This window comes from Pinus tabuliformis, chromosome 7, assembly GCF_031772625.1.
Source record: "Pinus tabuliformis cultivar Carrire ecotype Pingquan chromosome 7, CPIR1, whole genome shotgun sequence".
NCBI lineage: Eukaryota > Viridiplantae > Streptophyta > Pinopsida > Pinales > Pinaceae > Pinus > Pinus tabuliformis.
The window spans coordinates 844,876,884-844,888,727 of record NC_142293.1 but is presented as its reverse complement, the minus strand read 5'-3'; the positions used below and the strand labels follow the sequence as shown (position 1 = coordinate 844,888,727).

At 40.1% G+C, this 11,844-nt stretch overlaps 1 protein-coding gene across 1 annotated transcript; it reads right to left on the bottom strand.

The window, feature by feature from the left end:
• Positions 1-215: 215 nt before the first annotated feature.
• Positions 216-5,325, bottom strand: LOC149250261 (uncharacterized). Its single transcript, XM_089453588.1, has 2 exons — positions 1,396-5,325; positions 216-1,283 (listed from the first exon to the last, which is right to left on the bottom strand). The coding sequence occupies exons 1-2, from the start codon at positions 5,323-5,325 to the stop codon at positions 216-218; spliced, it is 4,998 nt and encodes a 1,665-aa protein (XP_089309714.1).
• Positions 5,326-11,844: the final 6,519 nt, after the last annotated feature.

Sequence of the window (11,844 nt, the reverse complement as noted above, 5' to 3'; positions counted from 1 at the left end):
TTTTTTTTAACAAAGTCGTCTACTCGTATATTAAAAAACCAACAGTCCAGTATTCTGGTACAAAAGAGGGAAATTTTGGGAGCTGAGGTTCAAAATTGGGTTCGCAGACCCATAATCCTCGTAGCTTCTATTGATTAAACACAGAACTAGAAATAAACGGCTATATTGCCTGACAAAAGAGCCTCCTAGCCAACAAAATTTACAATGCATAAGTATCAAGGGGAGTGCTGGGTAATAGAGTCATCCGGGAGAGGCCCTCTCCTGCTTGCTCTAGTTGAGGCTTCAGCCTGCTGGCTTTCGGTGAGGGAGCGAAGATGGTCTATGGCAGCTTCCATGTGAATGCAGCGGTCTTTTAAATCTTCGATCTCTTTCTTCCTTTTCTCCAATTTTTTGCGCTTGGAATTTCTATCAGCATGATAATCCTCGGTCAGCTCCTTCACCTGTTTGTTCAATGCATTTATCATGATTACATGAGCTTTACACATGTTACAGTCCTTATTGTTGAAGATGTTTCCCATAGAATTCCTGGGCTGAGCCTGATTAGCAGGTTGATTTTGCTGATCCGCCATTCTGAATTGGGATTCTAAATCAGCAGTACCCCGAGGAGTTTCTGAAGTGGCAGTGTGCGTGAGAACGATACCACTGATCTGCTTGCTCGCTGGATTAGTTGCCAAGGGCCTCAGAACGAAGCTAGAGACAAAAACCAGACTGTTAGCAATGATGAAAGCACTATAGTGGAAAAAAACGTTTACCCAGGATGATGGATGAGCAGCTGAGTTCCGAATCGAGGTGAGCGCCTTCAGACGATGCCTGGGATTTGGAAGGGCACTGTAGGCTCTGAGAAACTGAGAGTCTTGACTGCAAACCGAGAGGGGCTCGGTGTTGTCTTTGAGCAAGAAACTGCCCTTATGATCCTGAGATGATCCTTCTAACTGAAGCTCCCGCCTGTAGAGAACCCTTCGCCTCTGATTCTGATCACCATGAGTTGTGAAAGTCCTGAGGGAATCGCTGTCTTTTATAGGAACGAAGAGGGCTCGCTCATGCTTGAATCGAGCAGTGGTAAATCTATTTTTGAAGTCCGGGAGATCTTTGGGGTTGCTTTTCCCCTGTCCTTGGAGTCTGTCTTCAGCATGGGCGTGATCACGCCCTGAGATATTGTCTGGGTTGATTTTTGTGAGGATCCCCGTCTTGCCTGTATTCCTCGAATCCGGAGACCGATGCACTGTCCCGTAACTCCTGTTTTGACAGTCGAGGAGGATATGGTATGATGAAGATAAGATAATCTCAATCCAGCAGCTTTGAAACGGATGCCTGAGGTGACCAATTGTCCTTTGCAAAGGGAGGACGTCTTTACTATGGAATATCCCTGTCATATATTTCATTGTTTTCCTTGACCTGGCCCTTGAGTCTTCCCGTGGCTTTGTTTGCCTGCTCGTCAGCTTCCGCATTGTTGTTTCTTAAAACGTGCTTGTAAGTCACTTTGCTGATGCCCTTGATCTGATCCATAATTCGGCCTTTGATTCTGTTTAAGGCGATTTGACTGAAATCTTTTCCGGAGTTCATTGCTGCAATGATGATCGCTGAGTCTCCAATGACTAAGAGATTTTGAATGCCTAACTTCAGGGCGATGGAGATCCCCAACAAAAGGCTATAAGCCTCAGCCTTATTATTCGTCATGGTGCCCAAACCCCACTCGTAAGTAACAATTATTTTCCCTTGAGGATCTCTTATTATTCCCCCGGCTCCAGCTCTGCCTGGGTTATTTTTCGAAGCCCCGTCAAAGAAAAGCGTGAACCGCTTTTGGTTTTGGACCCAACTGTGGATTTCCTCCTTTGTCCCTCTGAGTTTCCAATCATTCTGCCCTGCTCCTATTCTTGACATGTTTTTTGTTCTTGTTTTGCAATTGAATCTCCCGATCCATTCCTTTACCCTATCCTCTTTGTATTCCGGGTCTGCATGAGAAATCCCATTAGCTTCAATTGTTTCAGCGATAATAGCAGTTGTTTTAGCCAGAATGCTAGCTATACTAGGTTTCTTGTTTTTGAATATACATTCGTTCCTGGCTAACCATAACTGCCAGCAGAGGTTTGAAGGGATGCTGGTCCATATCCTCTTAGCTAGATTCATGTTCTTGGTGGCGTAAGGGAAGAGTTTCCCCCAACCTTTCTGGAGGAGGGAAGTCTGATTGGGAAGATCTCCAATGTTTAGAGGACTGGTTATGAGTTTCCAGCAGGATCTTGCTACTGGGCAATCAATGAATAGGTGGTTGATGGTTTCTTCCGCCTCCCTACACATGAAACAAAGTGATGGACCCTGAATTCCTTTCTTCCTTAGGTTTTCTGCTGTCAAGATTTTGCCATGAAGCAAGGTCCAATTGAAAAATTTTATCTTAGGAAGGCTTTCAATTCTCCATGCTGCTTTGTGGAGTTGCCAATTGTTGATTGCCGTTGAATTTTGGAGTGCCTTGTAACCTTCTTTCACTGTGTAATTGCCTCCGGTTGGATCCCAAACATAGTTATCCTCTATCACTCTGTTTGTAGGAGCTGAACCTGTGAGAGAGAGCTTGAGGTCTTTCCATAGATTCTCCAAACCTGTAGGTAGGTGCAAAGTTCTCCATCCTTTCCAACTGTTTTGATCCCAGAGTGAGATATCGAAAAGAGTTTTAAGGTTGGCTTCTGACATCCACTGCTGCAGAGGTCTGAAATTGATGGAATTTTCCCTAGCTTCAGTACCCATAATTCTATCCTTCCACACATTGATATGCTTACCATTACCTGGGACTGTGGAGATGTGAGGCTTGAGGAGGGGAAGAGTTTTTTTGATTAATTTCCAAACAGGGGTACATTGTCTGTCAGTGATTGCTTCGGAGAGGATGTTGCTGTTGATCCCATTCAGATATTTCCTTTTGATGACCTCTGTCCACCAGGTCCCTTTCTCTTTTAAGATTCTCCATATTAACTTGAAGCCCATTGCCATATTTGCCAGCCTAGGAATTCTGATTCCTAGCCCTCCATTTTCTATCGGAAGGATGACCTTTTCCCATTTCACCAAGCTGAATTTTTTGGTGTTTTGCTTTCCCCCCTTCCATAGGAAGCTTCTAAGAATCAGTTCCATATGTTTATGTATGCTTGAAGGTGCGAGGGTGATGGCAAATTGATAGATAGGGAGGGCTGAAAGAATGGCTTTAATGAGAATTGATCTGCCCGCCAAGTTAAGCCAATACATCCCCCAGCTCTGCAGTTTCCCTCTTAGCTTCTCAATAAGCTTGATCCAAACTTCATTTTTGAGTGCCTCTTTGGCCAGAGGCAGTCCTAAGTACATGAAATGAGACCAATTAGATTGGGCTGGGATTTCCATTATTAGTGAGATTCTTTGGGTTATGTATCTTGGTACATTCCAGGTGTAAATCATGCACTTATTATTGTTTAATTTGCCCCCCGAGGCTTGAAGGAAAAGGTCCAGGATGGTCTTGAATCTCCTGGCCATGAGGCTTGATGCACCTCCGATTAATAGAGTGTCATCTGCAAATAAGGAGTGATTGATCCCTTTTGCTCCTCGGATGATGTCCACTCCTGTTATTTCCTTCAGCTTTCGCTTGTTTTCCAGGTGCAAGCTCAAAGTTTCTGCCATGATGATGTAGAGGAAAGGAGAAAGAGGGCATCCTTGCCTCAGGCCTCTTGAGCTCTTGAAAGCGCTGCAAGGCCTACCATTAATTAAGGGGGCTGTCCAATTTTGTGAGATGCTTTCCATAATCCTGCTGATGAAGAGCTCTGAGACACCGAACTTCTCAAGGACATTCCGCATAAATGTGTGATTTACCCTGTCAAAGGCATTCGCCATGTCCAACTTGATTATCATACCCTTCTCCTTTCTAGCAACGCTACTGTGTATCGCCTCCTGAACCAGGATTACATTGTCTGTTATATGTCTCTTGGGGAGAAATCCTCCTTGGTTATCGGAGATAAGAGAGGGAAGGATTTTTTTGAGCCTATTTGCCAGAATCTTAGTGATAATTTTGTAAGAGACATTGCATAATGAAATCGGTCTGAACCTGTCAAAGGATTTGGGATTGGGTTCTTTTGGAATTAGCGCTAGATGCGAAGACTTGATACTGCTGCCCATTTTACATTTTGAGTGGAAGTTTTTCACCATTCTTATGTAATCTTTCTTGATGATATCCCAGTGGGTTTTGTAGAAGCTCACCGTGAAGCCATCCGGCCCGGGGGCTTTGTCTAGAGGCATACTATTGACTGACCATTCGATCTCCTCTATAGATATTTCTTTGTCCAGCTCACGATTTTGTGCTTCTGAGACCTTTCTCTCTATAATGTTGGCGAATTCTGGATTGTCTTGGTAGAGAGGATCAGCTGTGAGAAGAGTTTGGAAGTGTTTAGAAGCAGCCTCCTTGATTTCCTCTTGGTCCGTAAGTTCTTTGCCTTCGACCATTACCCTTTCTATGTTATTTCCAGCTCTCCTTACTTTGAGACTGTTGTGGAAAAACTTGGTGTTTTTATCCCCAGAATTGAGCCATAAACATCTCGACTTCTGTCTAATTTCTTCCTCTTCTTTACGATGCTGATTGTAAAGTGCTTTGTACAGCTCGCTTTCTTTCCTCTGGTCTTCCTCCGTTTCTTGGACTGCTTCCTTTTCCTGGTTCCACTGCTCTAAGTTCCTTTGCAATTCATTTTTTCCCTTCTTTTCCTCGATCACGTGGTTCCTCGCCCACTTCTTTATGGCAATCCGCAGCAGTTTGATCTTTGTTTCCCAAACGAAGTGGGGGGAGCCTGTTATCTCTGTTGTCCATGCTTCTTTTATCGTGGTTTTGAAGTCTTCACTGGAATCCCATGCTCTGTTATATTTGAAAGGCAGCGGACCCATGTCTTCTCCTTTGTCTAAGTACAACGCCACTGGTTTGTGATCTGAGTTGAAGCCCTGTATTATTGTGCTGCGGATCCTCTGGAAGCTGGTGACTGTTCTCTCCTGTACTAAAATTCTATCAAGTCTCTCTTTGATGTTATTCCTACCTGTTCTTTTGTTTGACCAAGTGTAGCGGCCATTTTGGGGAGGTATGTCTATGAGGTTATGTGTTTGTATAATGTCCTCCAATTTTTCTCTATAGGGATCCATAATAAATTTCCCTCCTAGTTTCTCCTCAGCATTCCTTATTAGGTTGAGATCCCCGCCTAGGAAAATATTCCTCCCCTGTGCTGTCTCAAGATCTTCAATTAGGGAGTCCCAACAAGAAGCTTTGTCCCTGAAGTGAGGGGGAGCATATACGTTGTATATTGTATATTCCTCCTTCTTGTCTGTGCTTTGCATATCCATTCTGATCCACCATCTGCTTTGCCTGTTGTCTATGAGTCTCCAATTACTTTTGTTCCATATTGCCCCTATTCCTCCTGATGCTCCTATTGCACTCGTGGCTATTCCTTCATATTTTCTATTTCTTATCAGGCTGTTTTGGAATTCTTGTTCACTGATTTTGGTCTCCTGGAGTAGGAGGAAGTCTGGGTGTTCTGCTTTAATAAGGTCTCGGACTGCGTTTTCTTTTAGGGAGGAGCCCATCCCCCTACAGTTCCAAGAGACCAAAATCATCATTTACCTGATTTGTTGTGGATCCCACTTTTCTCCTTCAATTTCTCCCCGCTTCCTTTGGTCTTATCAAGATAAGTGTCCATTGGTTGCTGGGTCCCTGTGGCCATTTCTTTTGCCGCATTCTCATCTCTTATTTCTTTGTTTGATTTCCTTCCTACTTTTCTCGGAGGATCCGTGGCTGAGATGTTTTCCTTTGTTTTATTTCTAGTTAGAATTCGCTCCACTGTTGGAGGGGGGGAGGCCGGGCGGGGAGAAGAGGGGGAGGTTCTGGGGCCCTTGGGGGACGGAGGTGGGGATGGAGGTTCCTCTGAAGCCAGGGATTCAAAGGGATTAGAGGAGGAGGGGATGGGAGGCCCAGAACTAGATGGGTGCATGGAAGGGAATGGGGTTTCAGATGAGGGCTCAGATGATTCCGGGGGAGGGTTTGTCTTTTTTTTTTTCCTGACTATTTCCCATGCTTCCTCAGTGGTTTCATTATTGCTAATATCTTCTGTTCTAGATTTGCTGCATCTGTTAGCAAAATGACCGTATTCATGACATACCTTACACTTGAAGGGGAGCTGCTCGTAGTCCACTTGCTGAATGTGCGTCCACTGGTCTACTTTGAGTTTGATTGCCTCTGGTAAGCCTTTGCCCAGATCTACTTCTACGCATATCCTTGCACAAGCATGCATATTCTCCTTTGGCTCCGATCTGTCTACATATTTCCCTACTGCGTTCCCGATAGCACGTACAGATTCGTCTCCCCAACAGTGCAGCGGTAGGTGCGGCAGACGAACCCAGACAGGGACCGCATTGGGGACGTCCATTTCTGGGTCGAAATCAGGAGTCCAGCGATTGAGATAAAGTCCTCTGGTGTCCATGAAATAGGGTCCGTTTCTGAAGATGAGGTTACGATCCTCCACTGATTCAAAGAGGAAGGTGAAGAAACCCCTTCCGCAAAACCTTATTGCGATTTTCCCTTGGACCATCGCATTCCAGTTTCTTTCCACCCAGCGTTGGACCGTGCGGGGGGAAGGCCATAACCCCGTGAACTGTCCAACCAGGCCTCGTTCTGCAAGAGCCACAACAGCTCTTCTTGGAAGTGCTGGGGGAAGAGAGACTTCCGGGATTTCATCCAACTTTTTGACAAACTTTGAGGCTGAAGGGCGGATCCTTTCCTTGTTGCTCTCTGGAATGAGAGATGCGAAGGCTTTCTCCATTTCTGCTTGCTCATGAGAAGGCGGTTCCATTGGTCCTCGCAGGGGCTCGCAGGCAGCTTGCTAGGAGGCCAGGAGGCCCGAAGAAGAAGAAGGCAGGGGGCCTTGAGAAGGAGGGAAGGCAGCGGGAGGCAGCAGCAGCCTCAGGGCTGCCGCGGAAAGGGCAGGAGGCCCGAGAGCGGAGAGGGCAGAAGGCCCGATCAGGCAAGAAGAGGCCAGGAGGCCCGGATGCAGAGAGGGCAGGAGGCCCTGGACGAAGGGGATCAGAAGCAGAGAGCTACGGCCCAGCAGCAGAGCTGCCAGGCACGGGCGTGCTCAGAGAGTCAGGGGCGCGACAGGGAGCAGGGGCTCTCCATCCATCCCGCGCATTCCTTCAGAAGTCTATCGAAGACATGTTTCCGTGGTGTAGAAACATTGGTAACCTAACGCCAATGTTACAGTGTTAAATAGAGGTGGAATAATCTTAATGCAATGTAATGGGGTCAAGTTTCGATTCTTTGAATGTAATGTTGTTGAAGTAGATTGACCACAACTAAGCTAGAAGTTGGCCCCTCTTTCCATTTCCACAACTCCTATAAGTAAGGTCCCGACCTCGACTTCCTATCATGTAGTTTCAAATAGGCAAGGGGTCGTAGTTCCATTGGAATTCAAAATGAAATCTTGCAGTTCTACCTTTTGTGTTCAAAGGGTCTGCATTATTTTCTTAGTGCGTGGCTGTCACTGAAGTTGTATTTCTTATGTTTGTCCCTGTAGGCAGGAGCAAAGTTGTCGGAGGGTGTTAATATAAAGTTTGAGGGAAGCATATTTCTAGAGTCTACCAACGAAAATATGGTAAGTTTTCGATTATACACCTTCTAATTTGGATCTAAAACTCACATTTGATGAGGATTTTTTAGATCTCCCTTTGATAAAACTCTGGTTTAATTCATGATTTTATTTCTTAACAAAAAAATATGGGGATTATTAGTAAATATGAAAATAACGCCAACATTTCAGTGTTAAATCATGGTGGAATAATCTCATTGCAATGTTGCAGGGTCGAGTTTCGATGGTTTGAATGAAATCTCGTAGAAGTGGACCAGTATAAAATGACCACAACTAAGTCGAAAGTCGTCCCATCTTTCCATTTCTACAAGTCCTGTGAGCAAGATATCGACCTCGACTCCATATCGTTTACTTTTAAATAGTCCGGGGGTTAGAGTTCTATTGGAATTCAAAATGCAATTTTGTAGGGAATTTTGTTTGATAATTAATATAAAATTTCCATGTTTCCCTGTAATGTTTACGACGATATTTTTTAGGAATTTAACTCTCCAAAATTTGTGAAGTTAGGAGTATACCCATATTTCCATTTCCAGAAGACTTGTGAGCAAGGTGCTAACCCCAACTCCATATTGTGGTGTTTTAGATAGTCAGGCGAGTCAAATTTGTATTGGCATAAACATCTAGCTACGAAGAAAATAACCGCAAGCTTAGTTGAGTGCGCCACATAGACATAAGGATGTATTAATTATTAAAAATAAAATTAAAAAATAATTGGTCACACAAAATTAATATAAAGTTATTGGATATGCAATCTTGTAGGGTCATTTGTTTAATAATGAGTATAAAAAGTCTATATTTTCCTATAACATTTACAACGAAATTTTTCAATGTTTTAATTTTCTAAAATTTTCCATGTTGGAAGTTGACCCATATTTCCATTTCTACAAGGGTCGTGAGCAAGGTCTCAGCCCTGACTACATAGTGTGGTCTTTTAAATAGGCAAGGAGTCAGAGTTCTATTGGCATAAATATCTAGCTACAGAAGAAAATAACCCTGACCTCAGTCAGGCCTGACGCATAGACATAGGCGTGTGTTAATTATTAAAAAATACTAAAAAAACAACTATTCACACATAAGTAATGGGAATTTATTTGAAATTCAATCTTGTATGGGATTTTTTTTAATAATCAATATAAGAACTCCATGTTTTTCTATAACGTTTATGATTAAACTTCTCATTATTTTTAACGTTCAACAATTTGTGAAGTTAGAGGTTGGCCCATCTTTGCATGTTCACAAGACCTGTGAGGAAGGTCCTGAAGCCCTCTCCATATGATGGTCTTTAAATAGTCAGGGGGGTGGTGGTTGGGGGTCAATGTTCTATTGGAATAAACATCTAGTCGCTGAAGAAATCAATCCCGACCCCAGTCAGACCCGATGCATAGACACAAGTATATGTTAATTATCGTAAACAAATACAGTTTTAATCCAAAGTGAAAACTATTAAATCAAAGAAGTGTGCTTGCATGTGAAAATATATAAATATTTATAAAAAAAAATTAGAACTTGCATGTCTGGTTATAAATGTTTCCAAATGCAGAAGGAAAGTTAAAATACAGAGTTGTATGGAATGGCAAGGTAGAAACTGACTACAACTAATTGAAATTTATTCAAAATGAAATCTTTTAGGGAATTTTGTCTGATAATCAATATAAAAACTCCGCATTTCCCTATAATGTCTCATTATAAATGTTGGCACATGTAGAAGGCAAGTTAAAATATGAATTTGTATGAAATTCCAAGGTAGAAACTGGCCACAAATAATTGAAATTTATTCAAAATGCAATCTTTTACGGAATTTTGTTTAATAATCAATATAAAAAATCCATGTTTTTCTATAATGTTTACGACAATTTTTTTCAGCATTTTAACTTTCTAAAATTTGGGAAGTCGGAAGTTGGCCCACCTTTCTGTTTCCACAAATCCCGTGGGCAACGTGTCGACCTCGACTTCATATCATGGTCTTTTAAATACCTGGGGCACCGATGTTATATTGGCATAAGAATTTAGGTAGTGAAGAAAATAAGCTTGGCATCAATCTAGCCTTATGCATAGATACAAGTACCTGCTAATTATTAAAATAAAAAAACAATTGTTCACACTCGGTTGCAATTACTTTTAAAACCATTATTTCGTGAAAATTGAAAACTATTAGTCAAATTTATGAAGTCAGAGGTCAGCCCATCTTTGCATGTCCACAAGATGCGTGAGCAAGATCCTGACCCCCTCTCCATATCGTTGTCTTTTAAATAGTTGGGGGTCGGTGTTCTATTGGCATAAACATGTAGCTATCGACGAAAAGTAATGCTGACGAGTCGATCCCAGAACATAGACACAAGTATATGTTTATTATTGTAAATAAATAAAAGTTTCATGCAAAGTGAAAACTATAAAAGAAAAGAAGAATGCTTGCATGTGAAAATATATAAATATTTATAGCGAAATTAGAACTGACATGTCTAGTTATAAATGTTGCCACATGCAAAAGGAAAGTTAAAATATGGATTTGTATGAAATTGCAAGTTAGAAACTGACTACAACTAATTGAAATTTATTCAAAATGCAATCTTGTAGTAAATTTTGTTTAAAAATCAATATAAAAACCGCATGCTTTCCTATAATGCTTGGTTATAATTGAAATTCATTCAAAATGCAATCTTGTAAGGAATTTTGTTTAATAATCAATATAAAAAATCCATGTTTTCCTATAATGTTTAAGGTGAAAGCTTTCAACATATTAACCTTCAAAAATTTGGGAAGTCACAAGTTGGCCATCTTCCCATTTCCACAAGTCTTGTGGGCAATGTGTCGACCCCAACTTCATATCGCGGTCTTTTAAATACTTGGGGTGTTAGATTTCTATTGGCATAAATATTTATCTAGCGAAGAAAATAAGCCCGACCTCAGTCGAACCTGATGCATAGATACACTTATATGCTAATTATTAAAAAAAATAAAATTATTCACATTGGGTTGCAATGACTTTTAAATCTTTTATTTTGTGAAAAGTGAAAATTATTAGTCAAATTTAGAGGAGTCATAGGAAAATAATATAGTACGTTCAAGTATTTATGGATTGAGGAATTATGAGAAGCAAAGAAGCATGCTTGCATTTAAAAATATAAAAATATATATATAATGGAGTTACCACTGACATGTCTACTTATAAATGCCCCCATGTGCAGAAAACGAGTTAAAATATGAAGTTATATGAAATTGCAAGGTAGAAACTCACCGCAAGTAATAGAAATTTATTGAAAATACAATTTTGTAGTGAATTTTGTTTAATAATCAATATAAAAACTCGATGTTTTCCTATAATGTTTATGATGAGATTTTTCAACATTTTAGCTCTCTAAAATTTGTGAAGTCGAAAGTCGGCACATCTTTCCATTTCCATAAGACTGGTGAGCAAGGTACCGACCCCGACTCCATATCATGGTCTTTTAGATAGTTGAGAAATTGCAAGGAACATGCTTGAATATATTCACATCATTATACACTGATGTCATAGGTGGCAGAAGTAGTTGTCTAGGTGGCAGAAGTAGTTGTCTTGAAAACTTTGTTTCTGAGGAGTTATTTGTTGGAAATGGATTTGAATTAAAATTTTCAATACGTCTATTTAATTCTTTTATGTTTGAGTCTAAATTTAAAAATTATTTATTTAAATTACAATTTTAGACAATGTACTCTAAAATATTAAATTATTTTACATACTTATGTGTATAATCCTGTCAAAAAATATTCAAATTAATTAAAAATGTATATAAAATAATTGAACTATTTTATGCTTCTTAACTAGTTGATCAATTTATGTTTAAAATATGCCTTTGCAATCTCTTGTTTTTTCCCTCACAATTCTAAATTGCATAAGAAATTAAATTGTTAAGTTTTATTAATTTTACTTAAAATTAAGAATTATTGAAAAAATCAATTAAAGTTTCAATGTGTGTTCTAATTATTTTGATTAATCTTTATAAGAGTAAAAGGTACTTATTTTAAAGCAATAAGGATGCAAATTTAAATTTTATTTCACTTTTAATTTAATTTTATTCAGATATTTTGTAAATTAATTATTTGAAATATTAAATAATTAGTTAAATTTAAATTAATTATATTTATAGTTGTTTCCCCATATATATATATATAACAACATTTTCACATAGAAAAATACATATATTAAAATGTCAATAACGCATATACTTTATATTGTTTAGATAATGTT

Excerpts from the sequence above, each read along its gene's own strand:
- LOC149250261 (XM_089453588.1), bottom strand. The coding sequence starts at position 5,325 with ATGGATATGCAAAGCACAGACAAGAAGGAGGAATATACAATATACAAC. Across the intron at positions 1,284-1,395 it reads CGGGAAGACTCAAGGGCCAG|ATTATCTTATCTTCATCATA; the intron begins GTCAAGGAAAAC and ends TGCTGGATTGAG.